The sequence below is a fragment of the Chiloscyllium plagiosum genome, unplaced genomic scaffold (assembly GCF_037043375.1).
Source record: "Chiloscyllium plagiosum isolate Xiang-an unplaced genomic scaffold, Cpla_swu_hap1 HiC_scaffold_24, whole genome shotgun sequence".
Classification (NCBI taxonomy): Eukaryota; Metazoa; Chordata; class Chondrichthyes; order Orectolobiformes; family Hemiscylliidae; genus Chiloscyllium; species Chiloscyllium plagiosum.
In genome coordinates, this window is record NW_028270162.1 from 17,574,933 (window position 1) to 17,592,702 (window position 17,770).

General features: G+C 40.2%; 1 protein-coding gene across 4 annotated transcripts in view; it reads left to right on the top strand.

The window, feature by feature from the left end:
* The first annotated feature begins 92 nt into the window (after window positions 1–92).
* LOC122562571 (protein phosphatase Slingshot homolog 1-like) overlaps window positions 93–17,770 on the top strand; it is a 118,571-nt gene continuing 100,893 nt past the window's right edge. For 2 of the 4 annotated variants that reach the window (XM_087999950.1, XM_043715523.2), the window contains exon 1: window positions 93–248. In XM_087999950.1, coding sequence (XP_087856076.1) covers window positions 186–248 — 63 coding nt within the window. In that variant the 5' untranslated portion in view covers window positions 93–185. The remainder of the gene's footprint in view (window positions 249–17,770) is intronic. The other 2 variants (XM_043715522.2, XM_043715524.2) reach the window with 1 other exon arrangement.

Sequence of the window (17,770 nt, forward strand, 5' to 3'; positions counted from 1 at the left end):
ACTCGCTCCCTTTCCTGTCTCTGGGTGGGCGCGCGCCTCGCTTTCGCGCATCCACATCCCCTCAGCACTTCGCGCGAGCCGCACGAACGTTTCTAACGGTCCGGGTAATCAGTCAGCCCCGCCTCCCCGGGCCTCAGCCTCCAGCATTTCACCTGCCGGGGAACTACCTTTGCTCGCCTTTCCTGATGGCCTTGGTTACGGTGCAACGCTCTCCTACCCCGAGCGCCTCCTCCAGTCCCAGTGTCTCGGTGAGTCCGCTATGGTTGCCAGCATCTTCTGGGCTAATGGCTTCCTCGGGCCGATTGGACTAGCTAGGAATCTGGGAATGTACCAGGCCGCATGCGGGCATGATCGTTATACCCGAAACAGAAATATTTTATATTGCAAGTGTTGTTTTGAAAAGTGTTAAATTAGAATCAAACTTGTGCGCAATCAGAGGGAGGTTACTTTCCTTTATATCTTTATTTTCACAATATTATTTATTGTTATTAGGATTGTGCCCGCGGTTTTTGTTTAGCAATAATGGTGTTAAAGTTGGTACTGAGGAAGGAAAACACGACAAATAGATTGAGGTCTATTAGGAAGTTTAAGATTATCAAAACGCACGCACAATTGCTCTGGATCTATATTCATCGCAATATATGATGCTAATCTTCCTATAAACGGCGGCAGTGTGCTTTGTTTGATTTGAATTCCTTTGTTTTTATGTTTTTTCAAATGTTTTATCAAGGCTGATTTCTTAGCAGGATTATTAGGTTTATCGACGAGATTTTGTTGTATTATGGAGAATTTAGAAGCCTGGTAAATAGCTAGTTCTATTACTGTATAGTATCAGTTGTAGTAATGTGATAGACATTGGTGCTTCTTTTGGAATAAATATTTTCATTGCCAGATTTAGGGTTGCAATGGAATTGGTGTAAGTTGTACCATATAAATTTTAGATAATATAAATCTTATCCTGTTAAATTTTCAATAAATTTGGAGTGATTCTGGTGGGCATTTAATTTGATGTGGGTATCATCAATACAAGAGTTGACTGATTTTTGTTATACATCCTGAGTTACTCTCTGAAACAGCAAGATCAGTTCTAACTGCCATCATCTACCTGGCATACATTCTGTGAAAAATGATTATGAACCACTTACCACCTTCATGACACTGATCCTCAAGCTGCTAGTCTCTTGGATAGGGTCCAATGGAGGTTCATGTGAATACACACCTGCTTCAGGTTAGAAGCAAATTGAAATATTCAAATATTGTATAATGGACATTACATTCTGTTTGCAGTTTTAAGACATACACAAGTAAGGTATATCACCTGTTATTGCTGTTCTGCCCTTTTAATTTGCTATTGAACATTGTGTAAGAATCCTCAATAGGATTGTAGGTAGCCATTTATAATCATAGAGTCATAGAGCTGTGTAGAATGGAAACATACCCTTCAGTCCAATTTATCCATGCCAATCAGATATCCTAAATTAATCTAGTCTCATTTGGCCCATATCCCTCTAACCTCTTCCTATTCATATCCTCATCCAGCTTCCTTTTAAATGTTTAATTGTACTAACCTCGGTCACTTCCCTTGGCAGCTCATTCTATACACACACCACCCTGTGCACCCTCAGGCCCCTTTTACATTTTTTCCCTCTCACCTTAAACCTATGCCCCCTAGGTTTGGACTCCCCTACTATGGGGGGAAAAAAAAATGTTGGCTATTTCCCTTATCCACACCCCTCATGATTTTATAAACCTCTGACGCTCCGAAGAAAATAGCCCCAGCCTTTTCAGCCTCTCCCAATAGCTGAAACCCTCAAAACTGGGTAACATCCTTGTAAATCTTTTCTGAACCCTTTCAAGTTTCACAACTTTATTGGTCAGAGTATTGAGTACAGGAGTTGGGAGGTCATGCTGCAGCTGTACACGACATTGGTTAGGCCACTGTTGGAATATTGCATGCAGTTCTGATCTCCTTCCTATCAGAAAGATGTTGTGAAACTTGAAAGGGTTCAAACAAGATTTACAAGGATATTGCCAGGGTTGGAGGATTTGAGCTATAGGGAGAGGCTGAACAGGCTGGGGCTGTTTTCCCTGGAGCATCGGAGGCTGAGGGGTGACTTTATAGGGATTCACAAAATTATGAGGGGCATGGATAGGATAAATAGACAAAGTCTCTTCACTGGGATCGGGGAGTACAGAATTAGAGGGCATAAGTTTAGTGTGAGAGGGGGAAGATATAAAAGAGACCTAAGGGACAACTTTTTCATGCAGAGGGTAGTATGTGTATGGAATGAGCTGCCAGAGGAAGTGGTGGAGGCTGGTACAATTGCAACATGTAAGAGGCATTTGGATGGGTATATGAATAGGAAGGGTTTGGAGGGATATGGACCGGGTGCTGGCAGGTGGGACTAGATTGAGTTGGGATATCTGGTCTGTGTGGACAGGTTGGACCGAAGGGTCTGTTTCCATGCTGTACATCTCTATGACTCTAACATCCTTCCTGCAGCAGGGAAGCTAAAATTGCATGCAATATTCCAACAATGGCTAACCAATGTCCTGTACAACTGCAACATGACCTTCCAAGTCCTGTACTTAATGCCCTGACCAATAAAGGCAAACATACCAAACTATCCTGTCGACCCAGGACTCCACTTTCAAGAAATTATGAACCTGTACTCCAAGGTCTCTTTGTTTAGCAACATTCCCCAGGACCTAATCATTAAGTGTATAAGTCCTGTCCTGATTTGCCTTTCCAAAATGCATCACCTTAAATTAAACTCCATCTGCCACTCCTTGGCCCATTTGAACCCATCTGATCAAGATGCCATTGAACTCTGAGGTAACCTTCTTTGCTGTCCATTACACCTCAAATTTTGGTGTCATCTGCAAACTTATTAAACAAATCTCCTATGTTCACATCCAAATCATTTGTATAAATAACAAAAAACAATGTACCCAGCACAGATCCTTGTGACACACCTTCTGGTAATAGGCCTTCAGACTGAAAAGCAACCCTGCATCAACACCACCCTCTGTTTTCTACCTTTGAACTAGTTGTGTAGGTCTTCCTGTATTCCATGATCTAACGTTGCTAACCAGTCTACCATTCAGAACCTTGTGGAATGCCTTACTGAAGTCCACATAGATCATGTCAACCATTCTGCCCTCATCAATACTCTTCGTTACTTCTTCAGAAAATTCAATCAAGTTAGTGAGACATGATTTTCCGTGCACAAAGCCATATTGACTATTCCTAATCAGACCTTGCTTATCTAAATACATGTAAATCCTGTCTCTCCGGATTCTTGCCAACAACTTGCCCACTACTGATGTCAGGCTCACCGGTTTATAGTTCCCTGGCTTTTCCTTAAATAGTTAGCCAATCTCCAGTCTTCAGGCAACTCATCAATGGCTATTGATACAATGTCTCAGCAAGGGGCCCAATAATCACTTCACTAGCTTCCAAAATGGTTCTAGTGTACACCTCGTCAGATCCTAGGGAGTTATCCACCTTTATGCATTTTAAGATGTCCAGCAACACCACCTCTGTTTATGCTCAAATAAATTTTTATTCACATTCCACCATCATTCTGTGGTTCTTGCTTTTGCAATTTGGCAAGCTGCATTGGATAATCTTTGGCATATTAAAATTAGACCTCACAGTTACAGCAGATAGATGGCATCAAGAACAACCTGATGGTCACCTATTATACATCAGTAGTTAAAAATATGTCTCATTATTTTTATGCAGTCCGTGAATTTTTTTTAAACAAAAGAAACCCTTCACATACTCAAAATCATTTCACCGTTGGAATGTGTCCTTGTTGCTGATGGCAATTATGACAATATCTGAATTTTTATAACTGCCTTGTAGTCACTTATGGGCACTTTCTTCATTCTGTGCGCATATTAGGTGCACAAGCTAGGAAGAGCAACAACTTCCTTTTCTGTGGCTTACTTCAGATAAGTGTGATTCATTGTTGACTCTGAGGAATATCCCTTCAGAGATCATGTTTCCGTGTGCTATGGAGAATCACACTAATGTCCCAGCAGGTTATTTGGGCTCGATGGTTTGGTAAACTGTTGCTTAAAAATGATCAATTTGTCATGAACAAGTTGTGTAAGCAGACTGTTAGAAATGTTTAAGTTATAAACTATTCAGTATAATGTCCATCTAACCTGCCATACAAGCCTATAATCAAGACATGTGCTGTACTCACTGCAGCAATGTAGGATCATGACCATATTTTATATAATTTTCACGTTTTTCTTGTGCTACCTGGCTCTTTGTAGGTCGTCCACATGTGAATTTGCTATTCCTTGCTTGTGTTCTATATCCAGAATTTAGAGAACCTATTGTGCATCGAGTAAAACATTTTGTAATAATTAGGTATTGGGGTATTTAGAAGGGCTAGAAAGTCTAGGAGGCATGCTTTGTTACATCAACATCTTCCTGTTATGGATGAAAATATTTTTGTTGAGTGAGGTATCTCAGTACATTGTGACAGGTGAAATTCCTTTTTTCCTAATTGATTCTTATTTTTGATTCCTGATGGCTTTTTGGTTCTTTGTTAATTATCACATTGCACAATCTCCCTGATTTCATTGCATCAGAAAGAGGAAAAAAAACTCCCAATTACCTTGAAATAATCATCCTGAGACATTTCTATCTTTACAGTTCCTATTCCAATGTTGTTAGAAAAACATAGCATTTGTGTTATGAAAAAAGAAAGTAATCTCAAACTCGAGCATGAATACCTCTCTCTATTCACAAACTATTTGCCTTTGAATTTGAGGATCTGTTTTAAAACAAAATCACATCACAGAGCATTACTCAAATCTCATTTGTTGTGGTTTGCAATTGCACAATGAATGAAACTGACTTTTATAGCCAATATTTTTGGATACATTTATTAGGTTTCGCAATATGGCCTCCCATAGGACATTTGAAATTCCATGTAGGTAACCTAAGTTGAAAAAATATTTAAGTCAAATAGCCAATACACTGTATACAATTTGTAAACTACAGGATAAAATAAATGTCAGTTATTTGTAGTGCAGAGTCTTGTAATTAAGTGTTTATTCTGGGAGCCATTAAATCAAATGGAGATTAAATCTTATTTTAAACAAATCTAAGCAGCCAGATTAAGAACAAATTATATAAGCCACTTATGCATTCTTCCACTATAGTTAAAAGATAAATCAAGCCTGTTGCAATGTTTGCTAAAATAGTTTACATATTTGGTTTGGTTTTAAGTTTAAGTGAGTGGACTTTGTGCCTGCACTTTGTAATTGAGTTTATGATGCATTAGGAATAGCTGCAAAATATTCCATGTGTTTTAGTTATTTGAGGCATGAATAGTGACATTGTTCCATCCTTTTAATGGGTGCACTGTTGCTTTAGCAATTATTGTAACAACTTCTTTGCCTGATTCACATTTTGTAACATAGTGAAAAGCTGGAGAAGAGGTTTAGATATGAACTTTTTTATCAAATAGATAAGACTCTTTTATACAATTTTTGACCTCAATTTGATTGTATTTGGCTCCTTAATTATTTGCATTGGGGAATAAAGGGGATAATATCCTGTGCAAAAGCAAATGCTGTGAAAGCTAGAATCTAAAGTTTTAAAAAACACAACAAATACACAATGTACTCAGCAGGACTAGACTGGTGGTGCTGGTGGCATTAGCCTGCAGTGTTAGTTCTGTATGCCTCCATATTGCAGCATTGGTAATTTGTTTGGCTCTCAAACCTTTGATCAGCCAGGAGATAACTGGCAAGGGATTGCCTAATAGTGCAATATCATAAAAATATTTGCAAGTTATTAGTTATATGTCTGCCTTTGAGAAATCTACTTGTGTTCACTTTATTCTCAGGCTACCTTTCCACTTTAAGGGTTGCAGTGAAAATGCTGTGTAGGTTGATGTGCTTGAATGTTTTTAACATTCTGTGCCTGTATATAATTTTCGAAATGAATGGGCCATTGACTGCATCATGAGTTCAGTGTCAATGATCAATAGTTGCACACACTGTACCCTGTCATGACTATTTTTCAGGGAGTGTTTTATAACAAGTGTATTGCTCAATTAATATTCTGTCTCTGAAATAACCCTTATTGATGAATGCTGTGTAACTTAAGTTTGTTATGAAACAGACACAGAATGCTGGAGAAGATCAGCATACCTGGCACTTATCTGTTGAAGGAGAAACAGTTAACTTGTTAAGTCCAGTATGACGACTCTTCAGAATTGAAAATTATTGGAAATGTTATTTTTTCAACTTTTGACAGAGGCAGAGGGCCAGTGCAAAAGACAAAAGAGTTGCTAACACAGAAAATAGAAGCTAGAGTAGACCATTCAGCCCTTCAAACCTTCTCTACCGTTCATCCTGATCATGACTGATTATCCAACTCAATAGACTGTTCCTGCTTTATCGTCCTATCTTTTGATGCCTTTTAATCCGAAGTGTTTTATCCAATTCCTTCTTTAGATCATACAATGTTGGGGTTAATGACAAAGAAGAAGAAAAGAGATGTAAATTGAGGTGTGGAAGTGTGGGAATAAGTTATTTATACTAAGATCAAATTAAACCAGGCAAAAGCAAGACAAGACACTTTCAGCTAGGGATATAAGGTGGGGAGAGGATGAGAGAAATGGATTACAAGCACAATACAATTAGTCTTTAAAAGACATTTGAATTTAGTATTGAAATCATGCGGCTGTAAAGTGTCTAAGCAGAAAATGAGGTGTTGATATGCAAACTTGAATTGTGCTTCATTGGAACATGGCAGCAAGTCCAGAATAGGAACGTTAGCATGAGATAAGCTGAAGCATTTGCAACCATCTTTGGCCAGAAGTGCCAAGTGGGTGATCCATCTTGGTTCATTCCAGACATTCCCAGCATCACTGAGGGTCTTCAGCCAGTTCAATTCACTTAATGTGACATCAAGAAACAGTTGGAGGCACTGAGTACTACATAACCTATGTTTCTCCACCTCATTCAGCTGCCTTCTCCACGTAACTTTTGATACCCATACTATTAAAGAACCATCTATCTCTGTCTGAAATGCATTCAATGACTTGATCTTTTGAGCAATGATTGCCACAGATTTTCCAGCCTCTGGCAGAAGAAATTCCTCCTCATATAAGTTCTAAAGGAAGCACATCCACCGGCTCCTTTTTGTCAAATTTGCTCATTACCTCCCCAAATAATTCTAATAGATTGGTCAGGCATGACATCCCCTTGATGAAACCTCTAATAAGAAACAATTTAGTTGTCATTCCCATTTCCCGATCCCCTATCAGTCGAAGCAAACACTGCACTGACAAGCATACCCTCCTGTAGTTTTTCATGTATGCTAGTATTGAAAATGCTGGATCGCAGGTATGTTGTTGCAAGTGGCAGTAGTATAGCAATAATATGATCAGAGATCATCACATATATTACAATAAGCCAAAGCACACACAAAGACATCTCTCTCAACTTAAGTTTAATTATGCGATCCACCCATAGATCTGTATAATTCCACTTTGTTTTTAACATTAAATTTTGAAATGAATCAGAAGACACTGAATTAGATAGATCATGTATTCAGTCATAGTCTTTCATGTTTGAGTGGAAGTAGAATTCGAACTTTTATTACAGTACTTTGAGATATTTAAATGTGAGGCTGTGTATCTTGACAGCTGCATCTGCCGCTGATGATGCTTGTAGAAACATCAACCCATTGCTACTGTCTCTGCCAAAGGCTCAGATTTAGAGTCATAGAGATGTACAGCTTCGGTCCAAACTGTCCACACAGACCAGATATCCCAACCCAATCTAGTCCCACCTGCCAGCACCTGGCTCATACCCCTCCAAAACCTTCCTATTCATATACCCATTCAAATGCCTCTTAAATGTTGCAATTGTACCAGCCTCCACCACTTCGTCTGGCAGTTCATTCCATACACGTACCACCCTCTGTGTGAAAAAGTTGCCCCATAGGTCTCTTTCGTATCTTTCCCCTCTCACCCTAAACCTATGCCCTCTAGTTCTGGACTCCCAGACCCCAGGGAAAAAACTTTGGCCATTTACCTATCCATACCCCTCATAACTTTGTAAACCTCTATAAGGTCACCCCTCAGCCTCCACTCCAGGGAAAACAGCCCTAGCCTGTTCAGCCTCTCCCTATAGCTCAAGTCCTTCAACCCTGGCAACATCCTTGTAAATCATTTCTGAACCCTTTCAAGTTTCACAACATCTTCGATCTAGAACCTTGGAGTTTATCTGCCATGGCCAGGATTGTCTCATTTTGCCCCAGCCTTTTAGAAGTCAGTTCATTCAGATGGCTAAAAATGTCTGTAAGATATGCCAGATTTGCACACCATAATCATCAGATAGTAACTCTTTACAAGACAGTTCATGCATTAATGAAGTGCATGTCCTTTTCTCCTTGGAGTTCTTGAACACCGGGGAGAATCTTCCCCCACAATAACCATTGCACCTTGATGTGTAAAAGTAAACACTGCTTGGCCTCCATTTCTGCACATACAATAATGAGTAAATATGAGTTTGATGACCATGATTTTATGTAATTCATAGTTTTCATGTGTGCTGTAACACTGCAGCTAACTCTATTGTTGCATTGTTTTGGTTGCAAGAGTTTCAGTATGGAGGATGCAGTGGATGATCTGGATGTCAATATTTTCCTCTTTTACTTTACTGTCAAATCCTTTGATTTTCCCTGTCATAGAAGCTGCTCCATCAGTGCAAATGCTTCAGCTTGTAGCCCAGGTTAGTTAGTTTTTCCCTCAAGTGGGTGCCTGTTATCTGAAATATTTCTTTACCAGTTGCATGACTTGGTAGCTCATTACAGAATAAAAACATTATCCTGAATGGAGTTCCCATCAATGTTCTGAACTATTGGCCAGCTAATGGCAGTGTCTACTTATATCAGTGAACTTGTCAATCTGCAAAGCAAACTTACCACTAGTAGCTAACTTGTCCTGCAGCACCACCTCAATACGATTTGTTGTTGAAACGATTTTCAGAGAGTGGAATTTTGTTGATTCTTTTTGCAACATTAGCTCCCCACATCACACATTTACAGGTAGGCGTGATTAAGGTTTCAGCAACGGTATGGGTCTTTGATTTTGCCATAAGCTCACCCACGAAGTAACTAGCCTCTTAAAATTTATTTAATACAATAGAATCTAAGACTGAGATAAATGGTATACAAGTCTTAAAAATAATCCAAGAATATGATTTTAAAATTCGTGCTAACATGCAAATGTTTCCAGGCAGGCAGGGTGGCACAGTGGTTAGCACTGCTGCCTCACAGTGCCAGAGACCCGGGTTCAATTCCCGACTCAGGCGACTGACTGTGTGGAGTTTGCACGTTCTCCCCGTGTCTGCGTGGGTTTCCTCCGGGTGCTCCGGTTTCCTCCCACAGTCACAAAGATGTGCAGGTCAGGTGAATTGGCCATGCTAAATTGCCCGTAGTGTTAGGTAAAGGGGTAAATGTAGGGGAATGGGTGGGTTGCGCTTCGGCGGGTCGGTGTGGACTTGTTGGGCCGAAGGGCCTGTTTCCACACTGTAAGTAATCTAATCTAATCTAATCAGTTCAACAGCCATAAAACCGTAAGAAATAGGAACAAGGAATAGGCTATTCAGCCCCTTGAACCTGCTTCACCAATCAATACGGTCATGGCTGATTCAATATTCCACGTGTCCATTTTCTTGACCTTTTCCCATTATGCTTGATTTCCTTACTGATCAAGAATCTACCTATCTCAGCCTTTACTGCACATGTACAATTTTTTCTAATAGTGAATGTTTGGTCCTGCTTGTGTGCAATATAGAGAAACACCAACAGAGGAGGATCAGTTCTCATGCTGGCTGGGGTTACCATGAAGCATTCTACTTCTTAACTTTGCCCCTCACCTGAGACATGGTGACCTTCGTTTAAACAATCACCAGTCCCCTGCTAATCAGAGAGCAGTTTTGTGGTCTGATGGGACTATGATGACTGTATTTTTACCTTTAGCTTCTGCGCCATTATGCAAAGTGGCACTGCTGAGAATTTCAAAGCACATCACTCATCTTATTTTAGTTAATTTAGATCTATTTTGCAACTCTCTCATTCTCTCTGTTGTTCCACCAACAGTTGTTGCACTAGGTCTTGTTCTGGGCTTCTGCCTCCATCCAAAGTACACACAAAAAGAATTTCCATTACCTTTTAGTTCTCAAGAAGAGACATATTGAACTCGAATCAGACTATGTCAAATCTGCTGAGTTTCTCCCTAATTATTTTTTATTCTCTAATGGGGCATGAGTGTCATTGGTTGGCCGGCATTTATTGCCTGTCCCTAGTTGACCTTGAGAAGGTGGTGGTGAGCTTGAATTGCTGCAGTCTATCTGCTGTAGGTTGACCCACAACGCCATTAGGGAAGAAAATTCAGCATTTTATCCAAGCAACATTGAAGTACGGTGATACATTTCCATATCAGGATCATGAGTAGCTTGGAGGTGAACTTGCAGCTGACATTGTTCCTATGTATCTCCTGTCCTTGTCCTTCTAGGTGGAAGTGGTTGTGGGTTTGGAATATGTTGTCTGAGGATCTTGGGTGAATCAGGTTGTAAGTTTGCTCGCTGAGCTAGAAGGTTTGTTTTCAGACATTTCATCACCATGCTATGCAACATCATTAGTGAGCCTCCAGTAAAGCACTGGTGTTATGTCTCGCTTTCAATTTATGTGTCTTGGTCTCTTAAGATGGGTGTGTTGTATAGGAATCGGTGGATTGTGTTTATTGGCTACCCGTTCTTCTTGAATACGTTGTATAGGTATTTTACTTCTGCTGGGTGCTGCAGTGTGTTGTGGCCCACTTAAATGTCCTGATGCAGCTCCATTTGTGGATGTTGGAATGATTGCTTCTGTAGTTAAGTATCTGCTCTGTGTGTGTTGCTCTCCTGTAGATGCTGGTCTGAAATTCTCCATTAACTGTTCGTTCCAATGTGATATCACCCACCTTATGAGACCAAGACACACACAGAAAGCGGGACATAACAACAGCACATCACCAGAGGTTCACTGATGATGTTACCTAGCATGGTGACAAAACGTTTGCAAACAAACCTTTCAGCTCAGTGAGCAAGCTTACAACCTGACCTACATATCTTCTCAAAATCCGCAATCTTGGGTGAATTTCTGCCGTGCACACTGCTACTGAGTGCCAGTGGTGGAGAGAGTGGATACTTTGTGAATGTGGTACTAATCAAATGGGCTACTTTGTCCTGGATGGTGTCAAGTTTCTTCTTTTTGTTGGAGCTATATCTGTCTAGGCAAGTGGGGAGTATTCCATCACACTCCTGACTTGTGCCTTGTAGATGGTGGACAGGCTTTGGAGAGTCAGGAGGTGACTTACTTGCTGCAGTATCCTCTGACCTGCTGTTGTAGCCACTGTGTTTATGTGGTGAGTCCAGTTGAGGTTTTGGTCAATGTGGGATGTTGATAGTGATTGTAACACCATTTGAATGTCAAGGGGGGCTGGTGAGAGTTTCTTATTGGTGATGGTCATTGCCTGGCATTTGTGTGATGTGAATGTTACTTGTCAGTTGTCATTCCCAAGTCAGTGTTGTAACTGCACTGGAACAGCTTGGAATGGCAAGTTCTAGAGCACAAGTCTTCAGTACCATTGCCAGAATATTGTCAGGACCCATGGCCTTTGCAATACGTAGTATCTGCAACCATTTGATAGTACGTGGAGTGAATTGAATTGGCTGAAGACTGTTATCTGAAAAGCTGGGGACCACTGAAGGAGACAGGTGGGAGATGTACTTAGGGAGGAAAAAATGTATTCACCAATTTACCAGCTTCAAATGCATCTGTTCTCGACAGTGTAAGTAAACGCAGTCCCTCTGAAGATAAAGTTCTGTCTTTCTTTTGATAATATCACTATTGTTTTATATGGCACTATCACCCTACAAAATGGAACAGGCTTCGAACAGATCTATAATTTATGAATATTCATGTGGCACTGTGGGCCATCAGCAGAATCGTACTCCAGTGCAATCTGGAACCTCATGACCTGGCATATCCCCCACTCAACCAATACCATCAGCCAGGGGATTAACTCTGTTCAATGAAGCATGCAGGAGGGTATGTTAGGGGCAGTACTAGACATGCTTAAAAATGAGGTATCAACCTGGTGAAATTATGAAGAAGGACTATTTGTATGCCAAACAGCATAAACAGCAAGTGACTTCCCAAACCTGTTCACCCTGTACAAGGCACAAGTCAGGAGTGTGATGGAATACTTCCCTCTTGCCTGGATGGGTGCAGCTCCAACAATACTCCAGAAGCTTGACACCATCCAAGACAAAGCAACTCAGTTGGTATGACATCCACAAGTATCCACCTCCTCCACCACTGAGTTAAAAATCACACAACACCAGGTTATAGTCCAACAGGTTTAATTGAAAGCCAATCTGTTGGACTATAACCTGGTGTTGTGTATTTTTAACTTTGTACACCCCAGCCCTACACCGGTATCTCCAAATCATGACCTCCACCACTGACATTGTGTACCAGCTGCAAGATGAGCAGCCAAAACTGACTGAAGGTGCTTAGACAGCAACTTCCAAACCCACAATCACTTCCATCTAGAAGGACAATGGTAGCAGATGCATGGTGTTTATTTCATGGTCTCTTTGTTTGTTTCAGATTTCCAGCACCTGTAATATTTTAGCTTTATTCAGTTAATGATGCCTTGGTTTCATACTTAATTCCATAGTCATGTTTAATTGTCAAAACTAGTCATAACATTTCGTCTGATTCTTGGAAATATTAACGTTCCATTTGCCCATATTGGCATTCCAAACTGGAAATTCCTGTTCAAATAAACCCTGCTAATTGGATAGAATATAAAAGACACTACATGATCTATCTGCTTCAGTGTTAGGTTAAAACACTTTTGGTTTTTGGTCCATTAATCACTGTGGACAGCAGGTCAGACACTGAACTAAAACTCTTTATTGTGCTTGGAGAAAAAATGTCAATACACTGTCTCAATCTTTATCCCAAAGATTAGAAAGTGGATGTCAAGCAGAGATAGAATTGGCAATTGGCAATTTCTTTTCTTCATTGCCTAGCTCAATGGGATTGTACTGCCTTGGTTATTGCTGCCATAGCAGTTTTTATGATGGTTTCTCTTCCTGCTCCATACTGTTACTGTGAATGTCTTCCAAGGATCTTTTTGCATCCCTCTTTCTCATCCAAATGTTGCCCCTTAGCAAAATCATTCACAGGAATAAGGCAATTTTTCATGCTGACCATATCTCTCTCTCTCTGAGCCTCTCCAATCAGTTATTGTTGTACTGATAATCTGATACCTAATTTATTTCAGTTGAACACTGGTAAAACTGAAACCATCACTTTGGTACTCATTGTAAACTCTACATATGGGAACTATAATTTTTGGGGATATTTGACTTTACAAAAAGAAAATAGTCTATTGGCACCCAAACAGACAGTATTGGGATAGTTTCCTTGAACAGTATGTTGTGGATCCAACCAGGAATCGGGTTATTTTGGAGCTGGTAGTATATAATGAGGCAGAGTAAAGATCCTGTAGAAAACTGACCATATTATTAGAACTTAGCATCCAGTTTCAAAGAGAGAAACCTGTGTTGGAAGCAAATGTACTAAACATCAATAAGGTAATTAGAAAGCAATGAGTGCCAATCTAGCTGAAGTGATCTGTATGGACTTCAGTAAGGCATTCAACAAGGTTCCTCATAGTAGACTGGCTGGTAAGGTTAGATCACATGGAATAAAGGAAGAACTAACTACTTGGATACAGAACTGGCTGGAAGGTAGGAGACAGAGGGTGGTGGTGGAGGATTGCTTTTCAGACTGGAAAACTGTGACTAGCGGTGTGCCACAAGGATCAGTACTGGGTCCACTCCTTTTCATCATTTATATAAAAATGATTTGGCTGTGAACATAGGACGTGTAGTCGACAGCGAAGACGGTTACCTCAGAGTTCAACAGGATCTTGATCAGATGGGCCAATGGGCTGAGGAGTGGCAGATGGAGTTTAATTTAGATAAATGCAAGGTGCTGCATTTTGGAAAGGCAGACCAGGGCAGGACTTAAATACTTAAAGGTAAGGTCCAGGAGAATGTTGCTGAACAAAGAGACCTTGAAGTGCAAGTTCATAGTTGATTGAAAGTGGAGTCACACGTAAAGAAGATAACGAAGAACACGTTTGGTATGCTTGCTTATATTGGTCAGTGCATTGAATATAGGAGTTGGGAGTTCGTGTTGCGGCTGTACAGGACTTTGGTTAGGCCACTATAGGAATACTGCATACAATTCTGGTCTCCTTGCTTGAGGAAGGTTGTTGTGAAACTTGAAAGGGTTCGGAAAACAAGGATGTTGCCAGGTTTGGAGGATTTGAGATCTAAGGAAAGGCTGAATAGACTGGGGCTATTCTCCTTGGAGCGTTGGATGCTGAGGGGTGATCTTTGTCAAGATTTATAAAATTATGAGGGGCATGGACATGGTAAATAGACAAGGTATTTTTTCCCACAGTAGGGGACTCCAAAACTGGAGGGCACAGATTTAAGGTGAGAGGGGAAAGATTTAATAGGGACCTAAACTGCAACTTTTTCACACCAAGGGTGGTACGTTTATGAAATGAGCTGCCAGAAGAAGTGGTAGAGGCTGGTACAATTACAACACTTAAAAGGCATCTGGATGGGTATATTGAATAGGAAGGGTTTAAAGGGATATGGGCCAAATGCTAGCAAATGAGACGAGATTAATTTCTCCACATAAATAATACTTAAATTCTCTATTATTTCTGCCAAAACATACAACCTCATTCTCCCACATTATATTCTATTTGTCAAGATTTGCTTATTCATTTAATCAGAGTATACCCTGCTGCAGACTGTGCCATCCTCACCACTTCCCTTTCCATATATTTTTGTTATCTGAAACCTATCTATATTTCATTCACTTGCTTCATCCAAGATATTAACATGCATATTGTAAATAAATACAGCCATGTGGCACTCCACTAGCAACAAGTTGCCTTCCTGAAAAAGATTTTAAAACTTTCCCAACCTTCTGGCTTGCCACTAATCTTTGGTCATAGAAATAGGTGTAGGCCATTCAGCCCGATGAGCCTGTTCTGCCATATAATGAGATCATGGGCTGATCTATGAGGTATACAGGATGGAAATAGATCCTTTGGTCCAACTCGTCATGCTGACCATAGAGTCATGGAGATGTTCAGCACGGAAACAGACCTTTCGGTCCAACTTGTCCATGCCGACCAGATATCCCAACCAATCTAGTCCCACCTGCCAGCACCCCAACCATATTCCTCCAAACCTTTCCTATTCAGGCCAGTACGATTGTAACATTTAAAAGGCATCTGGATGGGTATATGAATAGGAAGGGTTTGGAAGGATATGGGCTGGGTGCTGGCAGGTGGGACTAGATTGGTTGGGATATCTGGTCGGCATGAACGGTTTGGACTGAAGTGTGCTGTACATCGCTATGGCTCTAAATGGACTGGGCATATGGTTTGGCAGCAAAGACGGTGTTCAGGAACAATGGGAGACATTTCAGAAAATAGTTCGTGGCTCACATCAAAGATATATCCCAGTGAGAAAGAAAAAGTCTTTTGAAGCGGATAAGCCGACCATTGTGAACTAAGTTAAGGACCACATCAAATTGAAACAAAATAAGGTGCAACATGACAACGGGATGTGGGCCAAAAGCAGGTAAATGGAGTCAGACCATAGATCAGCCATGATCTCATTAAATGATGGAACAGGCTCAATGGGTTGAATGGTCTACATCTATTCCTATGACCAAAGATTAGTGGCAAGCCAGAAGGTTGGGAAAGTTTTAAAACCTTTTTCAGGAAAGCAACTTGTTACTAGTGGAGTGCCACAGGGCTGTATTTATTTACAATTGTATGTTAGTATCTTGGATGAAGGAAGTGAAAGAAATATAGACAAGTTTTCAGATAACATAAAAATATATGGAAAGGCAAGTGGTGAGGATGGCACAGTCTGCAGCAAGGTATACTTTGATTAAGTGAATGGGCAAATCTTGACGAATAGAATATAATGTGGGAGAATGTGAGGTTGTGTATTGGTAGAAATAATAGTGGATTTAACTTATTTATGTGGAGAAAGACTGTTTATAGCACAGAGAGATTTGGAGGTCCTTGTGCATAAATCACAAAAGAACTAGCATACACATTCAACAGTTAATCAGGAGAGCAAATGAACGTCGGCCTTTTGTGGCCTTTATTTTACAGGGAATGGAGTCATTCTAAAACTCTATAAGGCACTATTTGGCCTAAACCTGGAATATTGTGAGAAGCTTTGGTCACCATATACTATACTGACATTGGAGGCAGTACAGAGAATGTTCACTTGGTTTATTTGTAGTTATTGAGGGATATTCATATGAGGAGAGTTTGAGTAAGTTGGGTCTATATTCGTTGGGGTTTAAAAGAATGAGAGCTGACCTTAATGTTTTGTACAAGATTGACTTGACAACATAGAAATGGAGATGTTGTTTCTACTTTTTGGTGAGTGTAGAAGTTGAGGACATAATCTCAGAGTAAGGGTTCACTAGTTAGAACAGAAATGAGGACAAATTTCTTCTGAGGATAGTGAATCTGTGAACTTCTTTCCCAAGATTGGAACTTGAAGGATATTCATAGCTGAGATGGTTAGATTTGTAATCATTAAAGGAATCGAGGATATGGTGAAAAGGCAGCAAAGTTATTGAGGTTCAGTCATGATCTCATGGAATTTCAGAGGATATTTGATATTCTGAATTCCATCCCTGTCCCAAACTGCTGCCTTGGGTCAATCCAGACTGTTTGCAGTCTTAACATCCTGTTTAATGTCTAACTGAACTTCCAATCAAGCACCCTTTCCATCGCAAGGACTTCCTACTTACACCTCAGTAACACTGTCTGCATTAACTTGTGTTACACTTTGATGTCTTTGTCAGATTCGGCTTGGTGATGAAGGAGCGATGCTCCGAAAGCTAGTGCTTCCAATTAAACCTGTTGGACTATAACCTGGTGTTGTGTGATTTTTAACTTTGTAATCCAGATTTGTCAACTCCCAAACTTTTATGGCTACTCATTCTCTATTTCTGTAAGTGGCAGTTAATCAAAAGCTTTGTTCCCTTTATCCTACTCTGCAACAAATTCTGCTGAAAAGTTGCTCCTGGCGTTACTGGCCTATAATGGCTCTTGATCTCACAGTAACTTATATGTAACATTTTCATACATTTCTTTAATACCTTCACAGGGGGCCTATCCTTTCCAACCTGTGTAAACTTATATAATCCCCTGACAAACTTTTCATTCCTCTGACTGGTGCTTCTCTCATCCATGTTTCCCATATCCAATGGCAGAGGAGGCTAAAGGCTCACATTCTTGATTTTCCTGTATAAATCAGTTTATTGTTTTTAAGGTCCTATTTAAATTCTGCTTCAAGACCAAATATGTGGACATCTGTCATCACATTGACAATAATGTTCATCTGAATGTACCTCCACGAAGCACCTTTGAATATTTTCTAAGTTACTATCAAATGTGCATTTTTTTGCAATAAACTTAATTTTCACTCAAAATTACATGGACCAAGCAGTAATATGTTAGGTAAAAATAGATTTTATGGGAAAATGTAATGTGCTTGAGGGTTTGGATCTGTCAGGAAGTACTTTTTACTTACAAATGAAAAG